General features: G+C 35.5%; 1 protein-coding gene across 9 annotated transcripts in view; it reads right to left on the bottom strand.

Moving 5' to 3' along the window:
* PTPN4 (protein tyrosine phosphatase non-receptor type 4) overlaps positions 1-26,640 on the bottom strand; it is a 227,215-nt gene that overhangs the window by 60,659 nt on the left and 139,916 nt on the right. For all 9 annotated transcript variants that reach the window (XM_053909685.1, XM_019469365.2, XM_019469364.2 and 6 more), the window contains 5 exons: positions 19,971-20,034; positions 16,104-16,276; positions 9,799-9,867; positions 4,274-4,399; positions 824-982 (listed from right to left, as the gene is read on the bottom strand). In XM_053909685.1, coding sequence (XP_053765660.1) covers positions 824-982; positions 4,274-4,399; positions 9,799-9,867; positions 16,104-16,276; positions 19,971-20,034 — 591 coding nt within the window. The remainder of the gene's footprint in view (positions 1-823; positions 983-4,273; positions 4,400-9,798; positions 9,868-16,103; positions 16,277-19,970; positions 20,035-26,640) is intronic.

Genomic DNA, 26,640 nt, shown 5'->3' with positions numbered 1-26,640 from the left:
ATGTTCCAGCTCCTGCACCTACCTGCTTTGCTGACCAGTCCTTTTACCCTTCCACCCATCACTTTCAGACCTCTCCTTTCTTCAGCCCTGATCATAGTCACTCCATTCTACACCCCTTCTCGATAATAAATGCATCTTTATATGAAGCCACATTTCTTGTAAAGAATTTTATTTTTCTTTCCTAATTCTTACTCTGAATTTTTACTTGCATATGGACTAATTTGCATTAATATAAACAATAAGTCAAGATATTGTATATTAATTTGAGGGTAAGCATATTGTACATTAAACCGATGGGGTATAAATACTGAATTATGAAGCTGAATTTATGTACCAGTATGTAATTCGAGAGAAAAATGAATTTTAAAAATGATGTGTGAATACTTTCTACAACTCATTTTCAGTATGATGGTCATCTTACTTGGTTCTCCTTTGCTAAGTAATTTCTCCATCATTTTCTATTCATTGTCTATTCATTCTTTTGGTTCCCTTCTTGAATAATACTAAGAAACTCTATCTTTTAGTACCTTACTACCTGACCACAGTGCTACATCTACATCTGCACAAATATTTAAGTGTATGCACCAAAGGTTAAAGAACATACTGAATCAATGAAAACAAAGTTTTTTGTTTGTTTGTTTTGGTTGGGAAGAGTACAAAGAACTCTCAGGGACAAATAAGCACATTTACAAATACAAAAATGTTAATACATTGTGTAAACAAATACTTATGTCAAACACCCTAATTTCCCAGGATTATTTCAAATAAAACAATTTGGGGCATTATAATTTATAAGAAGGAAGCTAAATGAAAAAGGTCTTACGGTGATGATTCCAGAACAATGCTGTTAGCTTGTGTTGAAGATGGAGATCTGTGATTCACAAATACTTCGCTTGGGGAAGTGTGAACCACATGGTCTACCAAATGACCAACTGAAGACGGTCGTAACCGGGTTCCCTCTTGTGTGAATGCAGAATTTCGACTACATGAAGAGGAAAAAAGATTGAGTGAAAATGTGCTTTAACTCAATTTTTCCCGTCTTTATTTATATGATTACATTAGAAAGTGTGTATTTTTATGACTAACCATACTGACTAAGCAAAGACTCTGACAAAGACAGTGTGAAGTAAACAGAAAGAACACCAAATAGGAAGTCAAAAATCTGAACTATAGTCAGCGAACTGCCGCAAGGATTTTACCTGTTCAATCTGTTATCTCTACACCTAATGTCTACATAGGCTATAGTCACTACAATTTTGTGTCTTAATCAGTGTTTACACCTCATTTTATTGTGCTTTGCTTTATGCTTCTTCTTTAAAAAAAAAAATTGGGGCATCTGGGTGGCTCAGTCGGTTAAACGTCCGACTTCGACTCAGGACATGATCTCACGGTTCATGAGTTTGAGCCCCGCGTCGTGCTTTGTGCTGACAGCTCAGAGCCTGGAGCATGGCTCGGATTCTCTCTCTCTGTCTCTCTCTGTTCCTCGCCTGCTCACACTTTCTCTCTCTCTCAAAAATAAAGATTTAAAAAAAAAAAAAAATTGAAGGTTTGCAGTAACTTTGCGACCAAGTCGGTTGGTGCCATTTCTCCAACAGCATTTGCACAACTTCATGTCTACCACGTTTTGGAATTCTTGCATTATTTCAAACTTTATCATTGTTATTATATTTGTTATAGTAAACTGTGAGCAGTGATAACGACTCACTGAAAACTTAGCATGTGGTTAGCACTTCTTAGTAATATTTTTTAAAGTATGTACACTAATTTTTTAGACATTGCTATTATTGCACATTTAGTGTAAACATAACTTTACATGCACTAAGAAACAAAAAAATCCATTTGACTTGCTTTATTGCAGTGGTCTGAAACCAAACCTGCAATATCTCCAAGGTCTGCCTGTATAAAATAAAGGGAAAGAATAAATAATTCAGAAATATCTTCTGGTCTGAGTTCTCTTTTAATCCTCATAAATGTTTCTGTTTATGGGACTTCCTTTACTTCCTAAAAATAGATAATGAATAACATAATTCCATCCTTGTAAGTGACATAGTCACATGAATTATTTTGATTACTATTATTAATCATAACCAACATTTGAACACTTATTATGTGCTAAGCATTGTTCTAAGCATTTTACATATATCCTCTGATTTAACCCTCATAAAGGACACTGCTATTATAATTTTATAGAAGATAAAAATGGGACAAAGAGATTAATTTGTTCAAAGTTCAAATGTACAGTGACTCTAGGGCCTATGCTCTTAATCATCACACTGTACTGTCTCTTTAGAATTGAGAAAAAAACTTTTTCAGATCATATCTAAAATCGTTTCATTAGGGTGCCTGGGTGGCTCAGTAGATTAAGCATCTGACTTCGGCTCACGTCATGATCTCACGGTCTGTGAGTTTGAGCCCCACATCGGGCTCTGTGCTGATAGCTAGGAGCCTGGAGCCTGTTTCAGGTTCTCTGTCTCCCTCTCTCTCTGCCCCTCCTCTGCTTGCACTCTGTCTCTTTCCCCCTCTCTCAAAAATATACATTAAAAAATAAAATAAAATTAAATTAAAATTGTTTCATTAACCAGGAAATTTAATCAGAACTACTCCTAATTAATTAACTCAATCATCTTTCCTGTGTCTTCTGTCATACAATTTCTTGTGTTTCTGCAATTTTCTGTAATTATTTAGTGGTACTAGTAACAAATGGATGGGGTGCCTGAGTGGCTCAGTTAAGCATCTGACTTCAGCTCAGGTCATGATCTCACGGTTCGTAGTCTCGAGTCCGGCATCAGGCTCTGTGCTGACAGCTTGCAGCTCTGAGCCTGAAGCCTGATTCAGATTCTGTCTCTCTCTCTCTCTATCTCTCTCTCTGCCCCTCCCCCGCTAGTGCTCTGTCTCTCTCTCTTCCAAAAATAAATATTAAAAAAAAAAATTTTTTTTAATGGAAAAATGAGTGCCTGGAAAAGGGACCAAAAAAGATGATTCTGAATTTTCTTCAAACAGTTGATTAGCCTCTGAATATATACAGTATTTTATATATATAAAAAAAGATAATTTAGCAATCTGCAATTAGAAACATAGAAACTTTTGAGTCTATCTTTTCTAGCAGTAAGGAAGACACTGAGCGGGGGTGCCTGGGGGCGCTCAGCTGGATGAGCATCCGACTCCAGCTCAGGTCATGATCTCACAGTTAGGGAGTTTGAGCCCCAAACTGGGCTCTCTGCTGTCAGCGTGGAGCCTGCTTCGGATCCTCTGTCTTCTTCTCTCTCTGCCCCTCCCCTGCTCATGCTCTCTCTCTCTCTTTCCCAAAAAGAAATAAACATTAAAAGAAAAAAAGGAAGACACTAAAGTTTGAGATAATGTTCCCTGAACAAAACTATTTATGCACATACTTTACTTTCAATATGGCAGAAGTTTATTCTTGGGCTGACAAACACCCATCAGTGACACAACTTCTAGAATTTACTACACACTTATTGGATATTAATGTGTATAAAATATTTCTAAAGTTAGACTTCTTCAAATATTATATTCCATATAAAAATTCAAGTATTTTGTATTAAACCTTTTGGTTGAACAAGGTCTGTGAACATACTGAGATGTGTTTATCATTATTTAGTTACATCCATATATTCTACCCATTTGTCAACACATTATAAAATTAACAACTTTGGCCAGTACGAGTTGATTATCTTACTATTATCTATATCAAAACATACAGTTTTGGTAGGAAATAATAGAAGTATATAAACAGTAAGTACTGAGTAACACAGGCTTCTTAGCATAGATATAGCTAAGCTTGTGGGAGCTTATGTTGGAAACACCTTTTTCTAGACCACAGAAAGTGGTGAAACAGTGGTTGGGGTAGGAGATAAAGTAAGATAATCACAATCATTTAGCATTTTCAAAGAATATATGTTCCCCTAGAAATTCTGTTTGAAAGCCAATAAAAAAGGATTATGCCAGTAATAACCATTATTTCCAGATTTTAAGTCTACTAATAGATCTTGATTTATTGGCTAGAGACCCATACTGTATAGGATAGTGAACATCCTTGTTCAATGTTCTACTCCCTCATTCACTGAGGCTTTTCCAGGCCATTTATGCAATAAGCTGCAGGCTATGAGGAAATAATGCTCTGGAGCAACAAAAATCATGTCTGGCTAAAAGATTTAAAGGTAAAGATTTACATATTTCAATCTTTGGGCAATGGAAATAACACAGTCAATAATTTAGAAATTAGCAACATATACACCTGATGTCAGTCTGTACTTACTGATTAGGAGTTCCAGGTGGAGATCGCGATGGAAGGCTTTGTGTTTCTAACCTGTCATCAGATATTGAGTTTCTGCTTACTACTTCCCAATCCATTAATTTCCGTGCCAAGGGCTTACTTGGGGATCTGCAGAAATAATTTACTATGTAAACATTTTTACACCTCCAACTATGAACCAAATCTTAGAATTTGTCATATTCTAGATGAATAAACATAGTTTACTTAAATGAAATTAATGCATTTGGTGGCTATATACCTCATAATTTCCTAAGAAATTAAATCTGCTTTGTATGAAGAAGGAAGGAAAGACACGCTAAGAGTAGAAGAGAGAATAGGAAAGAAAGAGGAACAAAGGAAAGAAGAGAGGAGAAAAGAGGAGAAAAAGAGAAGAAACAAGAAAAGGAAGAAAGGAAAAAAGCAAAGGAACAGTTGGCTCCCAAGTTATCTCATATATGAATACTATAAATATTGCCTATTCCAGAGTTTCTGAAATTCTAAGTCATCTTGTGATATATTAAACAACTGCTAGCATATTACCTCCTGAATATCCTTAAATCTTAAACCCAAACCCTGATCCTCTGCCTCAACAGAGGTCACAGCAAAAAGGATAATTATGTATTTTTTCCATTTTATTCATAATAGTAGGACAGTGGATTTTTTTTTCTTTGTTTTGTTTTTCCAAAAAACATCATTTAGAAGGTTAACTATTCTGTCTCATGGGAGGGAGTAGAAGACTATGTTTACTACCTATCTATATCATAGTAATAAAGATGAGAACTAAGTAATCTTTTCAGAAAAGATACTGACGTTTGCAGAAATCAGAAATCTTTAGAATTTAGGTAAGTTAACAACTAAAGTCTTTTTTATGTTCAAATTCAGATAATGGCCAAAATTCATGGAAATATATATGACATCTACTTAAATACCTAGTTTTTTTGACATGCACAGTTAATACGAAGGTTAATATACGGAAGTAAGCTACTTACATAAAAACACATAATAAACAATCTTGCAAGCTGATAGTTTTATATCGCAATAAATTCACTGAAGCACATAGATACAGAATAGACTAAAAAGCACAGTACACGTACCAAGAATATTTAATAAAATTTACAGACACAGTAGGAAGTATTAAAATGATAAGTGGAGAGTCCTCGTTTTAACCTTCTATGAGTCAAATCAGTTAAGTATTGAAATTTACCAGTATAATGTATGAACCTAGGTCCTCCCCTACATCCTGCATTTTATAATTTATGAGTATCTAAATTTTCAGTGCAATGTTTAGTTTATTAATTTTATGAACCCACAAGTAACTTAAATTACTTACGAATCCAAACCACACAAGTGCCTCATTTCGTATATTCACAGCCCAAACCTTTTTTAGTTTGGCTTAATGACATTTCCTTAATTTAAGAACTTAGAACATTTCGTGAGAGATGTAATGTTATTGATTTAAAAATAGGCACTGACTCAGATTTAGTTTTTCATAAATGAATTCAAATTATAGGCTTTTCTTATTTGAAGATAACACAGGACACCATTTAGTCCAATCTCCTAATAGTGCCATGCAAACTAATATTCCTATTAGTCAGAATAAGATGGAAAAAAAAAACGATGGTATTTCATACATTTGATTTTTAAAATGAAGTAAAGATTATTAAAAGAAACCCTAGCATTATTGCTCTTCTATTAATGTTAACTGTCAAGAATTAATAAGCTATTCTTTCTCATATATTAGACTACTAAATGTCAGCTCTAAGACTGCATACCTACAGTTAGATTGACTACTTTCATTTTTGAAGAGAGGGAAAAAGTCATTTGAAAAAATCCAATTATACTCACCTAGTAGTATAAAGCGTCAGAACACTTAACTGTTGCTAATAAACTAAACATGGTTGGAAATGCTCTGCGCTTAAAACTAAATTTCAAGAATTTTATTAACAGCTTTAACCTCAGAGACCCACCCACCCAAGCTTGCTGTCTATGTTTCCTGTTGAGTGTGGAAATTTCAGAGAAAAAAATACCACACTTCATCAGTGTGTTTGCAATGTGGTAAATATATTTTCTGACCATGGCACTTTATTTTTCTGTTACACGTGAACATTCTTTCGCTTTCTTCTTAGATATTATATGACAATTGAAACAGTGTGAAAGCAATGAAAAGAGTTGAGCGACTGGGAAAAAATATTAACATATTCATCACAAAAAAGTGACCTTACATGAAAAGTTGAAGGAGAAATCTGTTCTATTTATACACCACCAACTAAAATTCTAAGAAGTGGATAAGAACTCCAGAATTCTCTAATACTTTAACAGAATAACTTAATAACTGCTAAAACCATCATAGTTTTTTGGTAGATATGCATCAGGTCATCACAGTGAGGCTGTGATATATTATAAAAACAAGCCTTAGACTTTTGGAGATGGAAGGGTCATAAACACTAAACAAAACTTTGTCCCTGCTAAGGACTTATTTTAAGGAGGATTCATAGAATTCCACATAACAAATGATATGGGACAGATATTTAGGACTTCTTATATTGGAATTTTAGCTCTACTATTCCTTAAATAATGCATATTTGTTTCATAAAATAACCTATTACAATTTCCCATTTTAATAATGCACATACAAAATGAAGAACTAGGATGCAGGTATAATTGTGCATATTTCTCAAAGTCACACATGATCAAGATATTCAAACATTAACACTTATAAAGAAAGTACTTTGCATGTGATAATAATATTAATATGTAAGTACATGTATAATTTGATATTCATATCGGGATATCATACTACAGTAGAACTAGTTATCAAACTGTGTTCACTATTTTTATAAATATCAAGCAAGAAAAAATTCAAGCTTCTTGTAAGGAAAAGAAGAAAAAAGCTAAGAATTTTGTTATGTGCATTAAAAAAAATTTTTTTTAATGTTTCATTTACTTTTGAGAGAGAGAGAGGCAGAGTACGAGTAGGCGAGGGGCAAAGAGAGAGGGAAACACAGAATCTGAAGCAAGCTCCAGGTTCTGAGCTGTCAGCACAGAGCCTATTACAACGTAATTGTATTGTGTCATAATTTTTTTTATGTTATTTGGCATGTTGGAATTTTAATTTATTTATTTTTCTTTTCTTTATTTTAGACAGGGGAAACCTCGAACACGGTTGAGTTTCCCACGTTTGGGGGAACTGCAGGAATCAGAATGGCCTGAGCACAATGGACAAGCCTCTCCCGGAGAGAACCATCTCTGCAATCATGGTTATCTCCCCTGCCAGGTAAAATTACTGGCATTTGGAATTTTAACAAATAATGAAGTATCACTTATATGAGCAGAAAAAAAACAATAAAACAATTTTTACTTTTGGAGAAAAGAAAAAAACCAAAAACTCCTTTTACTCTAGAAACACAAAACAGGAAGGTCTTTTTGATAAAGGCTAAGGGTAAAATTAAAATAAAAGCCAAAGCAAAAATTTCTCATAAAAATTTATTAAAACTCTTATGCCTCCTATGACAGGAGATACCAAACACATGAACTCTTTAAGGACTTATCCTCTGTAAGCCATTTCCACTGAAAAAACATGCTTCATTTAAAAGCCATCTACCATACTGCACACATTATTAAAAGAGCTGGGTCTAGTGCAGTGAAAAAAACAGATAAAACTCCCACCCTCATATAGTCTGCATTCTAGTGGGGGAGACAGACAATAAAGGTCGTCTCTCACATCTCTGAGACAGAGCAGCCAAGCGTTCACCTATCTCATGCAGAACAGCAAACCTATTCTGTAGAGGGTAAAAGTGTGGCTAAGAACAGGGAGGCCTGTGTGAGAATCCCTTAATACTTCAGGTAAATTATTCAAATGTGCTGTGCTCAGTTTTCTCATCTGTAATGGGATTTACCTCACTGAACTATGGGGACTGTGAGATACTACACAAAAATTCCCTGGCCCAGATAAATACAAAATAAATGTTAGCCACTCTTAGGTTAACTGGTTATCCTCTTTCCACTCACATGCCCATACAACTGATTCTCTCACAGCAGCCAGAGTGATCCCCTAACCCCCCCATATTTTTACTATGGAACACTTTAAATATAAACAAAAGTAGAGGGAATAATTTAATAAACACTGCATTCAGGACCCAGGTTCAACAATTATCATTACGGTCAACCTTGTTTCATTCGTCCCTACATTTACCTGAACCCTCTCACCCCAATGATTCTGAAGCAAATCCTAGAAATCACGGTATTTGTAAATACTTCAGATTACCACTATAAAACAAAACAACTCTGCCAGACTCTTAAAAGTCCAAGTCCCTTTATATCTCTTCAATGCTCTCAGTCCCCACTGGCTTTCCCTTAAATGCAAAGTCCTTACTATTTTGAACATGGGGTCATACAAGTTCTGGCTGCTGCTTACCTCCCTAACATGTTCTCTACTGCTGCTCCCTTACTGGCCTGCCTACTCTTCCTCAAACATGACAAGCAGGCTCCAGCTCCACGGCCTTGCACTGGCTCAGTCCATTACTTGCATTAGATATCTGTTGCACCAATCAGAATTTAAGTTCCAGGGGGCTAAGACGTGTGTCCCGTTCTTCATTCTATTCCCAGGACCTGACACACGCTCAGAAGAGTAGGTCCTCAATAAATATTTGCTGCCACCGATTTGGTCACTCTTCCTCCCTCCCACTTATTGGATAATCCTGTTAGACTGCTGCTCACGGACCTCAAACTAGACTTGTGCCAGGTTAACTACTTTTTCCGTTACAAATTTGTTCTCTTTCCTGTATCCCTTTGTCCATTTCTGTCACTCAAATCTGACGGTCTCTCCAGATACTCCTATCTCTAACACACCTCCATCTAAGTGATTTAACAACTTCTGTTAGTTCTACCTGCAAAATATTCCTCAAATTTGGCCCCTAGTCTCCATTTCATCACCAATGTTTTAGGTCAGGCCTTCATTATTTTTACTGGGATTACTGCAATAACCTAATTGGTCTCTTAGCACCGGGTCCTTACTTCCAATCCATTCTCCATCATTGCTCATAAAACTATTTTCTAAAACATAAACTTCATCATGTTGTTTCAACTTGCTTGAAAACAATAGCTCCTAAAAATAAGAAGATAACTAAATGGCACTCCCCCAAAATTAACTTTTCTTAACAAGATGATGTAAAAAAAATGGAAATGGGCTGAATAATACATGAAATTAATCATTATGTTTTTCAAAAATGTTAAAAAAATAAAGGAAATAAACTTTCCCAAATATGTTACATGAATAACATAGTATTTGATTCAGCCTAGTCAGAACTACAATGCTTGATACAGGGTTAATTTAGCTCACATTAAAATAATGTGGGGGGGGGGCAATGAATAAACTAGACAAATTATTTCATTACTCCCTCAACGTAATTTATTGTTTAATTAAATAAAGGATCATGTGATAATTCTGTAATCACATCTGGAAAAAGACTTTTTAGTAATTTTAATCTTTCTTTTAAAAAAATTCAAACACTGAAATAGAGGCAGCTTACCTTGCAAATACCCTGTCTTTATTTGCTTTTTCTTTGCCATACTGAACTGACTGGACTTCAGTTCTCCCACTGAAATATATAAACATGCACAATAATAAAACCTTAAGGAGAATCATAAGATAAAATAACAACATACAACATGATTATATTACAACTTCATAAGAGACAAATTTGTAGCAGAGAAAAGGGAGCAGAGAAGAAATGAATGGGCTGAATTCCAGCTCTACCTGAATGGATGAAGCTTATTTATAGCTCTTCCAATTAATGAACAAAAAGATGTGTTCCACAGACACTTCATTTTTAGATACTTCTTTTATTTGAGAATGACTGTCACTCTCACCCCACAGGTTCGTCTGTGGTTTAGCTAGTGTCTCTACTACTCCTTAATGAAGGAGAACACAGGGAATCTTAAAAAGCTGCTCTTTCCTTGGGCTTTTCTTCCTTGTCTACTGGTAACGATCACAGATACAAAGACTGGTTATATTCTCAAATCCTTCCTTGTCCAGACACAGGCAACTCTGGACTTTCATAAACAGGGAGGAACTAAGGATTGAAAAATCACTAGGAGTTGGGCACTACAATTTGCCTTGAAGCTGAATTGTCTAGCAGGCACACAGTTTATGCATGGAAATAGAGCCTCCTCTATGGTAAACCAAGGTGTTCAGAACTTATGTGTTACTAAAAACTTGGTTTTCAGAGAATTTGCTACTTGACACATCATATTATTTAAGTGTGAACAGACATAAATGTCTAGTGTATCAAATAGAACCATTTACATTTGTAGATATCTAATTCATATAAAAGCAGCCAGACGTAGGTTTCCAAAGCAAAGCAAACAATTTTAAGATCATCTTCCATAAATAAGTATAGATAAATGTGAACAGAATGGTCTATCTGTTGAAGTTCAAAAAAATTTTTTAAATATTTATTTTTGAGAGAAAGACACACAGAGTGCAAGCAGGGGAGGAACAGAGAGAGAGGGAGACACAGAATCCAAAGCAGGCTCCAGGCTCTGAGCTGTCAGCACAGAGTCCCACACCAGGCTTGAACTCACAAACCGTGAGATCATGACCTGAGCTGAAGTCAGACACTTAACCCAGTGAGCCACCCAGAGGCCTCTATCTGTTGATTTTTTAAAGGAAAAGTCCAAAACATAACCATGATTTTTAAACTTAGGTACGTTGAAGTTTCTTAAGAAAATATATTTCCTCTAAGAAGAATAAACTATACTTGCAATTGTGAACAAGGTAACGAGTTGAGGTTCATTATTGTTTTCTATTTCCGCATTAGAACAATGATTTTAATCCCTTGGATATTTTGGAACAGAGATAATAAAGATGTGTGTTTGGGTACGTTCATGGAGGAAATAATAAATCGTTTAATATTCCAAATTCCATCTCTTAGCCTAAATAATATTTCAATATTGTAAGTATTACAATCGTTCTAGTATTTCTAACCACTGTTTATTATGACAGACAGAAATCTTTATTTAATGCATACTCAGTATAGACAGGACCGTGTCCAGATAAACACCTGTCATGCCGCCATTCCTACCTCAATCATAAGATTATTGATCATTTTGATGATTAAAAAGTGCTTTACAGTCATGGGATTGAGCCCAGTGTCAGGCTCTGCACTGATACAGCGGAGCCTGCTTGGGATTCTCTCTCTTCTTTACTCTCTGCTCCTCCCCTGCTCATGCTTTCTCCCTCAAAATAAATAAATAAACATTTTTTTAAAAGTGCTTTGGATAGGGGCGCCTGGGTGGCTCAGTCGGTTGAGCATCTGACTTCAGATCAGCTCATGATCTCGCGGTTAGTGGGTTCGAGCCCCACGTCTGGCTCTGTGCTGACAGCTCAGAGCCTGGAGCCTGCTTCGGATTCTGGGTCTCCCTCTCTCTCTCTGCCCCTCCCCAGCTCATGCTCTGTCTCTCTCTCTGGCAAAAATAAGTAAAACATTAAAAAAATTTTTTTTAAAGTGCTTTGGATATATTTTTTAAAGTCTGAAAGGACTACAAACAAAACTTAACTTTTACAACTATAAACATGTATGGTTTACTTATACACACTAATTTAATTTAATGTTAACTGAGCTGTCATGGGCTTCAATCCTGTTCTTCCATGACCCACAAAGTTTCATAGGAGGCTCCCAGTCAGCAAACTATTTTCTAGATTCCTTTGTAAGCTGGCTTTCTCTTACTCTACTTTCTGATCTCCCATCAGAAAAAAAGTAAACATAAGTCAAAAGCCAGAGACTGACAAATGCTGGCAGCTGCCGTAACAGAAGTGGGAATAGGACACTAAGAGAAATCACACCTTGTCAATGTTATATACCACCCCTGGTCAAAGCAGCACCTATTGGGCAGATCCAGAACTGACAGTGACAGTGGTTCTAACAGTGGAGTAGCAGGTCTAGGCTTACGGACTCCAGCCTAGATGTAACACAAGCTTCTGATCTTTAAGCATTATCCATTCCTCCTGGTTACTTCACTATAACCCTCTTTCTCACTTTTGCTTTGCCAGCCTAATACCTGTGTAACCAACTCCCTTAATTAAATTGCTTTTATTAGAAAAATCAAAAAGACTTTCTGTTTCCCTGATACATTAATTTACCACCGAAGAAGACTCAAATGAGACACTATTACTCAAAAGGCTGGATTAACAACTTGAATTTCATAATAAAAACATAAAGATAAAACTGAAATATGGGGGGGGGCCTGGCTGTATCAGTCAAAAAGGCATGTGACTTTTGATCTCAGGGTCATGAGTTCGAGCCCCACATGGGGTGTAGGGATTACTTAAATAAATAAAACTTTTAAAAAAATTGAAATACGATGGAGCAATTAAAGGTTTATATTTTATATTATCCATAATATGGTTCATTAGGAGTTTAGTATTATTACTAGAACAACATGAATATACCATAATCTAAGAACACCAAATTCTGACAGCAGGATAGTTATCTTTAAACAATGAGAAAATGCTGATTGGTAAGAGAATACAGGCTCATTATAGGTAATTTCAGCAATACAGAAACACATAACAAAAAGATTTTAAAAAAAATTTAGCCAGTCTTATCCCTAAGAAATAATCTCCATTATGAGTGGTAAAAATCATTCTAAAACTCTCTATATACGTAGAAAATGCTACAAAAATGGACATAATTCTATTAACTATGTGATTATGCGATATACGCCACTTTTCATGAAAACAGTATTAAACTAATTTCCCTTGAACTGAAAGAAGAAAAAGACTGCCACTCATAAATACATGTATATACACGGTAAGAAAGACAGACCAGGACAAGCTTAAGGAGTTGGTGTTGTTACCATTTAATTTTTGCTAACATGGTTTCTTGTACTTCGACTACTCTCTTGTTTTCTTAGTTCTATTGTTATTTTCACTTTATCAAACTTTATAGCATTTTAATTCTGTTCTATAGTCATAATTCTGACAGTTATCAAGGATTGGGTCTATATTTAAAGGACTTAAGCATCATTCTTAGTTCTTTTACCAAGATTCTTCTTGAGTCATGTTGACTTATCTCTTGTGGGTTAATTTTATTATTAAAACATTTTTAGAGGGCACCTGGCTGGCTTAGTCAGAGGAGCTTGTGACTCTTGATATCAGGGCTGTGAGTTACAGCCCCACATTGGGGGTAGAGATCACCCAAAAATAAAATCTTTTTAAAAAGCATTATTTAAAAAAAATTTTTTTTTTTAACATTTATTTATTTTTTGAGAGACAGAGAGAGACCAGAGCATGAGCAGGGGAGGGGCAGAGAGATGGGAGGAGTCACAGAATCCAAAGCAGGATCCAGGCTCTGAGCTATCAGCACAGAGCCTGATGCAGGGCTTGAACTCACAGAGCGCGAGATCATGACCTGAGCCAAAGTCGGACACTTAACCGACTGAGCCACCCAGGAGCCCCTAAAAAAGCATTATTTTTTAGATGGGCTCACAGATGTTATATTCCCTGAGGTTTTGTATATTTGATAATGTTTATTGACTTTAGACTTGAATGGCAAACTGGTAAGTTTAAGATTTTTCAGTCACTTTTTTTCCCTTGAAGACTTGGTAGACAAAGGGTGACTCCCAGCTACACATAAGCCTGAATAAAGTTTTATTTGGCATTAACAATGTTTAAAAGTTTTTTGTTTTCTATTTATTTTAGAGAGAGAGAAAGCATGTGTAAGTCAGGTGGGGAAGAAAGTCAGAGGGTGAGAGAGAGAGAAAAAGAATCTTAAGCAGGCTCCACACTCAGCACAGAGCCCGATCCCAGGCTCTATCCCACGACCCCCCGGGATCATGACCTGAGCCAAAATCAAGAGTCAAATGCTTAACCGACTGAGCTACCCAGGTGCCCTGTTTAAGAGTTTTTAATCCAAACTGATAAACCTCTAGCAAAGACAGATCAAGGAAAGAGAAGAGAGAAGGTACAAGTTACCAAAATCAAGAATGAAAGAAATGATATTACTACAGATTCTAGAGATATTAAAAAGAATACTATAAACTTTATGCCAAAAAATTCAACAACTTAGAGAAAACAGATAAATTCCTTGAAAAACATGAACTACCAAAGCTTACTGAGAAGAAAGAGAAAACCTGAACTGCTTTACATCTATTAAAAAATTTGAGGGGTGCCCAAATAGCTCAGTTGGTTAAGTGTTCGACTTCAGCTCAGGTCACGATCTCGTGGTCCGTGAGTTCGAGCCCCGCGTCAAGCTCTGGGCTGATGGCTCAGAGCCTGGAGCCTGCTTCCGATTCTCTCTCTCTCCCTCTCTCTCTGCCCCTCCTCCGTTCATGCTCTGTCTCTCTCTGTCTCAAAAATAAATAAAACGTTAAAAAAAAATTAAAAAAAAAAAAAAGAATCTGCTGTACCTTTTTTTGTAGCTAAAAATTTCCTAATTCTGTTTAAGTGTTGCTACTGAATTTGGGGGTTGCTCTGGGGGCGGGGGAGCATATATTTTTAATAGTATATCCTGTACTAAGCTTTATGCTGTTATTTTTTCTGAGATTACAAACTGGCATTTATAAATTCTGAGATTTACAATACAAATCTTTTTTGTACCACATCTAAATATTTTCTGCATGAATATATAACATGAATTAATCTAACACGCAATGATGAAAGGTTTTATTTACTGAAGATGGAAAATATTATTTTATGAAGCAGAAACAAAAATGGATAACAATTGTTTTAGCAGAGATTACGGATGACTTTTTCTACCTGATTCTTACCAGGCTGCACTTAAAAACTAGCTTTCCTGAGTCTTGTAAGAATTCCAGAGGCAAAATTAATCAGAATTTCTCCAAATTTAGAATTATCCCCCAAAGTACTGTTTCTTTTAGGAAAAGATAAAATAGTAATAAGACAGTTTTAGGAAAAGAAATTTGGGGTTATTGTTCAATGACTAAATGTAATTTTTGCAGAACAGCTGTTTTGAACTCTTTATAATAAAGGGTTCAACAAACTCATACATAAAAAAGCAAAGTACAGGTATCCCCTGCTTTTTGTAAGCTTGTGTCACGCCACTATGCTTGTACAATATAAGGAAAACCCAACACTCAGCATCTGTTCTGCAGCGAGCCACTGAAGAGGCAGCACACCCCGCAAGCAGTGAGACTGCCCCCGTCCCCTGCCCCAAGTTCCTTCCCAGGGAGTACACTCAGCATCTCAGCAGTAAGCCACCAACGCTCTGAACTGTGTCTGTGAGCATCTGTGCTTTATCTTGATTTATTTTGTGTATTCAATAGCAAGATGTGTCCTCAGGTAAAAGAAAAGCCTGTGAGAGGTAATTTTGGGGGTCTGAGAATGCTAAAAAAGTTTACCATTATAGATTAATGGTAATGGCTTCTTCATGTATGCCATTTGGCTTATGAAAGGTTTTACAGGGACATTCTACTTTTGGATAGTGAGGGAAACCAATAAATTACATGTTCATGCAGAAGATACCTTTGCTTTTACAAATAAAGGTGTCTTAGAACAAAGAAAAGTTTTCTTGTAAATGTTTAACAAAGACATAATGGAAATTATAGATGTCTAGAATGTAAATAATTAAATATCATTGATTTACCTTTGAGAATAATGATCAAAATTATAGTCAATGGAAGAGGTTTCTCCCATATGGCACAAGAACCTTTAAACTTTTGGTTGATATAGACAAAGGGGCCACACGCCGCCACAGAGATTCTGACTCAGTAGGGTGTATAAATAATAAACATTCTATGACTCAATAAAATACACGTTTATTTTACAGTGAGGAAAAATCCAATAATAAAGCATTAGTGCATAAGCAATACTTACCAGTACCGGAATTTTGAACCTAATGTAAAATAATGTGCAAAAAAGTTCTTTTGAGGTGGAAGCGGTCTGTCCAAACGGAAGAATGTGTGATGTTCTACACATGCTTTCCACAAATTTTTGCATGCTCTGTAATTCACCATATTAAATCCCAATAACGTTTCTCTAGATTCGTGCTGTAGTAAATGACAAAATGCAGAGAATACCAGGAAAACATCAGGATCTAATGCTCCATTTAGTTTACTTTTTACAGATAAACATTCTAGCCTTACAAACGACTAATCCCTGTAGCACAGCCCCTTTTTTGTTTATCCAATAAAAAGGCAGTAAAATAAATGGAAAGGTTTGCAAAATGTGGACCTCACCTCAGTCAGTAATATTACAACTCTTAGGAACTTTTATTTTACAATATAGCTACAAATAAGTTTAAAATTGGATATATATCTGTTTTTAAAGTTTACTAGCTATAATTCAATTTCAAAATATAATCCTGGAACATAAACTATAAGATACATACACCTTTTAAAACCATCTCAAAATTTGTATATCTGTGTAGACTGCAAGTACATAGGAATATTCAGCACTTATAAACACTATTATGGAACTCAAATTTTAAAATAAGTAGCAACATAAGAGAAGCATTTCCTTAATTTTTCTCTAAAAGTTTGGCACAAATTACTTTTTAAATGGTTTTACTGAAGCAAACTACATCTAGTAAGTCACACATGTTCTAAGTGTATAGCTCTGGTATTCACACAATGAATGCAACCATTTAACTTCCAACCAGAACAAGAAATGGACTATTACTAGCAACTCTGAAGTATCTCCCCTTTCTACCAGATTATCTTTGCAAAGGTAATCACTCTTCTGACTTTTATCACTACAGATTAGTTATGCCTGTTTTTGAACTAAATTATATACATGGAATCATACATATGTGTCTTAAGGCTTGATTTCTTTTTAGTATTCTGTTTCTATATCCATCCATATGGTTGTGAAACAGTAATTTTCATTCTGTGTAATATGCTATCATATGAATATGTCAGTTTATCCATTTGTTGTCGACAGATACTTTGTTTTTCCAGTTTCAGGATATAAAAATATTGCTATGTATATTCCTGTATGTGGTCTGATGCACATGTGTGTACATTTCTGTTGTTGGATAAGATATGCGTGTTCATCTTTAGTAGATAATGCCCAACAGTTTTCCAAAACAGATCAATATATACTCCCTCCCACCGGCCGTATATCCTCTAACTCACCAACCACTGGCTTATCAATCTCTTCTCTACACTATTTCTGTGGATGTGTAGAAGTATCACATTTTGGTTACAATTTGTACTCCCCTGACGATCACAGAGGTTCAACACCTTCTCACATTACTGGCCACGTGGCTGTCTTCATTTCTGAAGTATCTGTTCAAGTCAGTAGCATATCTTTAGACTGGGTTGGATATATAACCAAGGATGTGGGTACGTGTGTATTATAGATATACATTGTGCTATTTCACTCCCTTCATGCTATCTTTTGATGAATACAGTTCTTAATTTTAACACAGTCCAAGTTACTGATCTTTTCTTTTAAGGTTTTCTATGCCTTGTTAAAGAAATGTTTGCCTATCAAAAGGTATGATAGCATTTCCATAACTAAAATATAGTAAGATGCCCACATATAAATATTAAACTACTGGGGTGCCTGGGTGGCTTAGTCGGTTGAGCGGCTGACTTCGGCTCAGGTCATGATCTCGCAGTCTATGAGTTCGAGCCCCAGGTCGGGCTCTGTGCTGACAACTCGGAGCATGGAGCCTGCTTCAGATTCTGTGTCTCCCTCTCTCTCTGTATTCTACCATTCACTCTCTCTCTCTCTCTCTCTCTCTCTCTCTCTCTCTCTCTCAAAAATAAACATTAAAAAAAATTTAAAAAAAATAAATATTAAACTACTATTTTAGAAGATAATATGCTTAAAATACCACTTCTTGATCACTAAAAAAATTTTAACTGTGCTTAACAGTGGCTTTGTATGCACTAACAAGTAGTTTACATGCTGTACCATATGCCATGAATATTGATTAGGTCTCAAACAGAGCATTACACAGCAATACTCTGCAGAAGCAACATCTAAGAATCATTTATATTCTACCTTTTTTGACACTTTGCATACTTCAAAAAGTCTATGTGTGATTCTGGCTTTCTACCAATTGTACTCGGACAATCTGTAATAAATTATAACAAAATCCACATTTTGTAAACAATAGACATAAAATGTTGTATTAAGAGATAAGTAGTTTCTATAAAGTGTGGGTATTTAAAAAGATGTTCCTGAGAGAAAGCATTAACAAAACGACATTCTACAGACTACGACCATATACAGTCTCAGATCAGTTGTTAGATGACTTTTGTTGATAATATCTGTGGCTAAACACATTCCTAAATGATATACTACCTCACAGAATGGTTTGAGGATTAAATGCTATGAAAATGATTGTGTGATTATCAGACAAAGAGTAAGACCTCAATAAATGTTAAATACCACAACGACTATTATTGTAACAATAGTACTATTAATGGGAAAAAATTAGAAAGTTGACTTCTACATTGCCTTCTACCAATATAATGATTTAAAGTAAAGTATTTTAGAGAAGTAGAGGCTTCCAGGTAAGATTTGAAACATATACAAAAATGTTCATTAGCAGCATTAGTTGTAATAGTCACAACCTGGAAATGCCAAAAGTATCCACTAACTTAAGAATAAATAATTTATGGTATATTCAATCAACGGAACACCATGTAGCAACAGAACAAAGTACTGCTATGTGCAACAGTATGGATGAATCTCATAATGTTAAGGTTAGAAGGTACACAACAGGAGAACATTATGTATGATTCATTTTTTAAAGTTCAAAAATAGGCAAACTAATCCATGGTGATCAGTATTTACCTTTCAGAAAGGTTAATGACAGCAAATGAGCATCAGATCCATCAGCAATAAAACCAAGGTGACAGTAACATTCTACATATTAACATGATATATTATTACATACTTACCAAACACTATACTTAATATTTATACACTTTTCTGTGTGTTTCAATAAAACTCTATAGAAAAAAACTTTCATATTTTGTGAGGATAAAAGGGAAATCATAGTTGCTGATAAAATACAGTTGATTCAAATATTTTTAAGATTTCAAATACATTTTACACACACATACAACTCCCTTGAAATCTGCATTAATTTGTTATAATTTGCAAGAAATAATTTAAGTCAAAGGATAAAATTAGTTTAATTTGATTAAATAGAGAAAATCATTTACAAGATGAAATTCTTTCCCATGACAACTCAATGTGTTGTATTTAATATACAAAAGGACACCACCATTCACACAAAGGGAGGAAATGTACTATACATTCATGAACTAGAAACAAAACTAAACACTCAGTTTCCCTAAAATGAAATGAGCATATATATGAAAGAAAGTGTTATAGATCAGTTAAAAAAAAAAAAAAAAGAAGAAGAAGAACATATAAAATGCTCAGTTACCACCTTCATGACTAGACCCTGGCAACTGACAATGAACATCACAATTGAGATCAGTTTCAAAGTTCAAAAGAGAGCAGAATGGTTATTTAGAAGAACTTTTTAAATCAGTACCACAGTAACACTGGGGAAATAAACACTGTCATAAAATGTGAATTAACTAAATCGGTGGGCAGTTATCAACCTCACACTGAGAGTCTGGCCACGAATGACTTCATTTCTGAAGACTTCGCTTATATAAATACTATTTGTTTATATAAATGTTATTTATATTTATACAAATAGTTTTATAAATATATTCATTTATATTAATAATGATTAAGATCATCACTCACCAATTCTTTTCTAAGTTGAATAAAAAACTGTTTGCACTTAAAAGAAATTTTTACAATCTTCAACCTGGATAAAAAGAATGAATTGGAGTGTTTATAATACTGAATGAAGATAAAAACAGTAACTTAAGAAAATAATTCAAAAAATAATCTTTTAGCTGTATATATAGTAGCCTCTGAACATTTAATCATATATACACACATTACATAAATAATCTAAAGATTCTGGTGCTTCATGAAAAATAATTAGAATCTATATACTCAATTGAATAAAGTTTTATCAGAACATTTGCTGTGAACTATACATTTTCTAATTTTCAGCTCTAGAGAAATACATAAAAACACATATCACAAATTAAAATTTCAAGATATACCAACAACATAGTTATTTACTTTTTAAAACTACAAGTAGTTTTCTGGTTCTGTAAGGAACTCAGAAATCACCACTCCAATGTATTAAGTACAAAGCTCAACAGACTGAAAAACCAACAACTCTTCTTGACTCCATAAGAGACAGGAGGGCACAGGGCAAACTGCTACCCTCAAGGCCTGAGACCAACAAGTGCATGCAGAGAGCTGCAGCTTACCAGAGCAGAGACTCACGAGCAGAAACTGCCAGACGAACCAGTGCCAAGGCAGTAAAACCTGAACCGTAATTTAAGAATTGTTGGAGGCTCCGTGTAGCCAACTTCCAGAGTTAAAAACTCCAGAGGCACCCAGTCATACAGGGGGCTCCTGCAATATTGTTAAGATTTACCTCTAGGAGTTCCATCAGGTTCGCAAGGTACATGTCAGAGAAAAATATCCTTGGGTTTCCAGCAAGAGAAGGGGAAAAGGAACCATCTTGAAATACACCAGAGCACTCTGTTCTTAATAAGGTCCTTCAGGAGTAACTAGTTAGACAAATCCTAACCTGCTGGGGTACTACTACCAAAGCTTAACTAGCCTGGGGAAGCCAAACCAACTCCAGCTCACTCTAACCATTCTATCCCACCTAGCAGGGAGAAAAAAAACGAGAAACACTTGTGAGGCTCACAGTCTAGAGGCACAGGCTCACTAAAACACTGAGGGCTATTCATAGGATACAGTACACTTGCCTTTCCCCGACACCTGACAACATTACTAAGAGCCTATTTACAGCAGTTCCTTTAACTAAAATACCATATCTGGTTATCAAGAAAAAGTTACAAGGCATACCAAAAGGCAAAAACACGATGTGAAGAAACAGAACAGAACCGGACATGGAAGAGACGCTGGGATGATCAGACTGGGAATTTAAAACATCTACAATTAACATACTAAGGACTCTAAAGAATAAAGTAAAAAGCACATAAGAACAAATGGGCAATGTAAGTACAGAGATGGAAATCATAAGAAAGAACTTCAAGAAAATGCTATGGGTAAAAAACACTGTAACAGAAACAATACATTTCATGACCTTATTAGTACACTTGACAAAGCTGAGGAAATAATCTCTAAGATAGAGGATATATCAGTAAAATACCCCAAACCCAAAAAGCAAAGAGAAAAGGATGTAAAAAGAACAGACTATCCAAGAACTGTGGGACAACTACAAAAGATGCAATATACAGTAACATATGGTAATGAACATACCAGAAGGAGAACAAAGTAACAGAAGAAATGTCTGAAACCAAAATAACTAAGGAATTTCCCTAAAGTAACACTGAACATCAAAGCACAGATCAAGAAAGCTCAAGAGAACACCAACAGGATAAATGCCTAAAAAAACACACCTAGGCATATCACTTTTAAGTTACAGAAAATCAAAGATAAAGAAAAAATCTTGACAGAAGCCAAAGGAAAAAACACCTTACCTATAGATGAACAAAGGTAAGAAGAATTACATCCAACTTCTCCAAAACCATAAAGAAGAGCGCATTGAGAGAAAAAACCACCAACCCCTTATTTTGTATTCTTGAAATTACCCTTTAACAAATGAATGAGAAATAAAGACATTCTCAAATAAAAGTAGGGGGACTTTATTGCCACGGACCTGCCTTGCAAGAAATGTTAAAAGAAAAAATTAATATAGGCCCAAAACTTGGATCTATATAAAGAAAGGTAAAACAGTGAAGAAGGAGTAAGTGACAATACAATAAAAACTTGATTTTTCATATTCTTAACTGATCTAACATATAACATTTTCTTCAAAATAAGAAAAGCAACAATGTACTCAATTAGGTATGCTTCTGTACCTATCATATATGTATAATTATATATATATAAAGTTATATACTTCTGTAGGCTTATAAATAAGTGAAAGGATTGACAGCAATGATACAAGGGACAGGAGGAAGAAATTAGTATTATTTCATTATAAGGTACTCACACTACCTGGGACGTGGCATATTATCATTTGAAAGTAGACTTGGACTAATGTAAACAGAACTGCAAACTCTAGAGCAACCACTTAAAACAAGTAAAAAAAGAAGTCAAACTGATAAGCTAAGTAAGGAGAGAAAATGAGATCATATAAAATGCTCAATTAAAATAACAAATGGCAGAAAAAGAGGGAAACACAAAAATGGAAACAAAGAACAAGGGCAACAAACAAAAAAAGTAATGAATATGGCAGATACTAATACAAACATCAAAAATCCTTTAAAAATGGCAAAAGGCTAAATGCAACAATTAAAAGATACATTGTCAGAGTGGATCAAAAAACAAGATACAACAGTATGTTGTTTAAATATAAAGACATATATAGGTTAAATGTAAACAGATGGATAAAAATATACCATGCTGGGGCGCCTGGGTGGCTCAGTCGGTAAGCGTCCGACTTCAGCTCAGGTCATGGTCTCATGGTTCATGGGTTTGAGCCCCGCATCGGGCTCTGTGCTGACAGCTCAGAGCCTGAAGCCTGCTTCAGATTGTGTCTCCCTCTCTCTCTGCTCCTCCCCCACTCACACTCTGTCTCTCTCTCAAAAATAAATAAACAGGGGCGCCTGGGTGGCGCAGTCGGTTAAGCGTCCGACTTCAGCCAGGTCACGATCTCACGGTCCGTGGGTTCGAGCCCCGCGTCAGGCTCTGGGCTGATGGCTCGGAGCCTGGAGCCTGTTTCCGATTCTGTGTCTCCCTCTCTCTCTGCCCCTCCCCCGATCATGCTCTGTCTCTCTCTGTCCCAAAAATAAATAAAAAACGTTGAAAAAAATTTAAAAAAATAAAAAAAAATAAATAAATAAACATTAAAAAAAATTAAATACATATATATGTGTGTGTGTATATATATGTGTGTATATATGTATATATACATGTATATATGTATATATATGTATATATATATACACACACACCATGCTAAGACTAATCAAGAGAAGCAGGAGTAGTAGGGTTGTAATGGCCATCATGGGGACTATAGTTAATAACACTGTATTATATATTTAAAAGTTGCTAAGACAGATCTTAAAAGTTCTCACCACAAGAAAAAAAAATTGTAATTATGTGTAGTGACAAACATTGACGAGATTTACAGTAGTGACCATTTTGCAATATATACAAATACTGAATCATTTTTGTACACCTGAAACTAACATAATGTTATATGTCAATTATATCTTAAATTTTTTTTTATTGTTTATTTATTTCTGAGAGAGAGAGAGATGGACAGAGCTCGAGCAGGGGAGGGTCAGAGAGAAAGGGAGGAACAGAATCCAGAGAAGGCTCCAGACTGCGAGCTGTCAGCACAGAGCCCTACGTGAGGTTTGAACCATGAACCATTGAGATCATGACCTAAGCTGAAGTCGGACACTTAACAGACTGAGCCACCCAGGCACCATCAACTGCATCTTAAAATAGAAAGAATCAAAAATAAAAAAAAAATAAAAAAGAGTAGTTCTAATAATTTCAAAAAGAACAGACATTAAAGCAAATAAAGTTATCAGGGATAAAGGGCATTCCACAATGTTAAAGGGGTAAATTCTCCAAGAAGACATTATGAAACCTTAATGTGTATGCACCTTAAAACAGAGCATTAAACTACAAGAGGCAAAAATTGATAGAATTACAAAGAAATACACATGAATAACTAACATAGTTGGAGACTTCAACACTCCTCTATCTGAAATGGAAAAATTCAGCACATAGAAGATCATTAAAGACATAACTGAACTCAACAATATCATCAATTTAATGGATATAATTGACCTTTACAGATTACTTCTTATAACATGAAAAAATATTCTTTTCAAGCTCATTTGGAACATTCACTAAAATAGACCATATTCTCAGCCATAAAACACACCTTCACAAATTTCAAAGGATAGAAATCATGTAATATCTACTCTCAAAGCACAATGAATTAATCTAGAAATCAGTAATTACTGATTTCTACTGGAACATCCAGTAGAAAAAAAGAACTACTGGAAAATCCTAAAATGCCTGGAGAGTAAATAACACACCTATAAATAAAACATGAATCAAACAAGAAATCAAGAGAAATGAAAAATTATTTAACCTAAATGAAAATGAAAACACAACCCATCCAAATACAGGACACACAGCAAAAGCAGTACTTAGAAGGAACTTTATGACACTGAATGCATATATGAGAAGAAAGACCAAAAATCAATAATCTAAGTTTCTACTTTACAAAAAGAAGAGCAATTTAAATCTAAAGTAAGAAAAACAGTAGAGCAGAAATCAGTGAAAAAGAAAACAGCAGACCAACAGAGAATATCAATGAAACCAAAAGCTAGTTCTTTGAAAATTTAATAAAATCAATAAGCCTCTACTTATTGAGCCAGACTAAGAGAAAAAGATAAAGTACACAAATTACTAATATTAGAAATAAGAGCAGACATCACTACAATTAAAAGCATAGTAAACAGTGACTGAAAATCAAGTTTTATTTATATTAATATGAAATAAAGGTTTTTGAATTACAGCAACAACTTAAAAAAAAACATAGTAAAAGAATACTGTGAAGAAGTCTATGCCCGTAAATTTGATAATCTCAATAAAATGAGCCAATTCTTTGAAAGACACGATCCATCAAAACTCACAAAAGAAGAAATACACAATCTGAATAGGCCTGTATTTGTTAAAGAAATTTAATTAACAAACTTATTAAAAAAAGAGGACCTGAATAGACATTTTTCTAAAGTAGACCTACCGAAATGGCCTACAGACACATGAAAAGATGCTCAACATCACTAATCCTCAGGGAAATGCAAATCAAAACCACAATATCCCGGGGCGCCTGGGTGGCGCAGTCGGTTAAGCGTCCGACTTCAGCCAGGTCACGATCTCGCGGACCGTGAGTTCGAGCCCCGCGTCAGGCTCTGGGCTGATGGCTCGGAGCCTGGAGCCTGTTTACGATTCTGTGTCTCCCTCTCTCTCTCTGCCCCTCCCCCGTTCGTGCTCTGTCTCTCTCTGTCCCAAAAATAAAAATAAAAAACGTTGAAAAAAAATTAAAAAAAAAAAAAAAAAACCACAATATCCCTTTCCACCTGTTAGAATGGCCAAAACCAAAAAGACAAGAAATAAATGTTGGTGAGAATGTGGAGAAAAGGGAGCCCTTGTGCACTGCTGGTGGGAATGCAAGCTGGTGCAGCCACTGTGGAAAACAGTAGGGAAGTTCCTGAAAAATTTAAAAATAGAAATACCATATGACCCAATAATTCCACAATTGGGTATTTACCCAAATAGAAAGGAAATACTAATTCAAAAAGATATACGCAACCCTGACCCCGGATTGCTATTGTTATTTGTTGCATTATTTTCAGGAAATCCACCCATATCCCCCAACTCCCAGTGCTAAGCTTCTGCTGCTACTCTTCAGGAAGGCACATAGCCTCCTCATATGTGTACAGTAATCCTCAGAGGACAGTGGTACCAGTCATCCCATTCTTTCAATAAGCACACCCAGCTGTAAAACTCCCCTAATTACCAACACAATGCTCTAATGCCCGGAGGCATGAATCCTTCAGAAGCTAAACCAATCAAATTATGGTTTCTTTAAAGGAACATTTTGTGAGGTAAGTGTGTGAGGCTATTTCCTCTAGTTACCTTGCTTTTGTCTCCCCTGTTGGCTTTCAGTTTCCCTAGAGACTCCTTCTTAAATAGTCTGAGTCTGGCAGTTATTTAAATTGTAATCCCCTGTTATTATACAGGAGCCCTTTGATGTGGTAGTAAAGTGAGGGTTGGGGAGGAATTGTTCTTAAACCCATGATTAGGTCTCCGTGGTTTGGTGGTCTGTGCTACTTGGCCCTGACCTCCAGTGCTTTCCAGCTCACCCTCTCCTTAAGTGAGACAAGAGGTATAGTGGGGGCTAAAAAAAGGTATTTCCTTCCCCCACTTTGGTTATGCTTTGGTAAAATCCATGTTGGTTAAGTACTGCTAAGATAGATTTCCTTGAGGGCAGACCTTTGTTAAGGAGAAAAGAAAGCTCTGAGCATGTTTCAAAATGGTTACTTCTCTGCTCACCCCACCATGCCCTCCAAACAGGAGTGGATTTTTCTCCACTCTTCAGGCTGGGAACCTGGTGGAATGTCTAGTGATAGTAAAATTCATGACAGTGTGGGCATCTTTGTAAGGCTGGGGTTCAGGAGTTTTCATCTCTCAAGCCAGTTTTTGCTCAGTCTCCAACAATTAGTCAAATAGCTTTAAATTAGTCCTCCCAGTGGTAGTATGTACTGCCATGAATACTGAGGAT

Source organism: Panthera pardus, unplaced genomic scaffold (assembly GCF_024362965.1).
Source record: "Panthera pardus isolate Hobbes unplaced genomic scaffold, ASM2436296v1 HiC_scaffold_10, whole genome shotgun sequence".
Taxonomy (NCBI): domain Eukaryota; kingdom Metazoa; phylum Chordata; class Mammalia; order Carnivora; family Felidae; genus Panthera; species Panthera pardus.
This window is presented reverse-complemented; position numbering and strand designations above follow the sequence as displayed.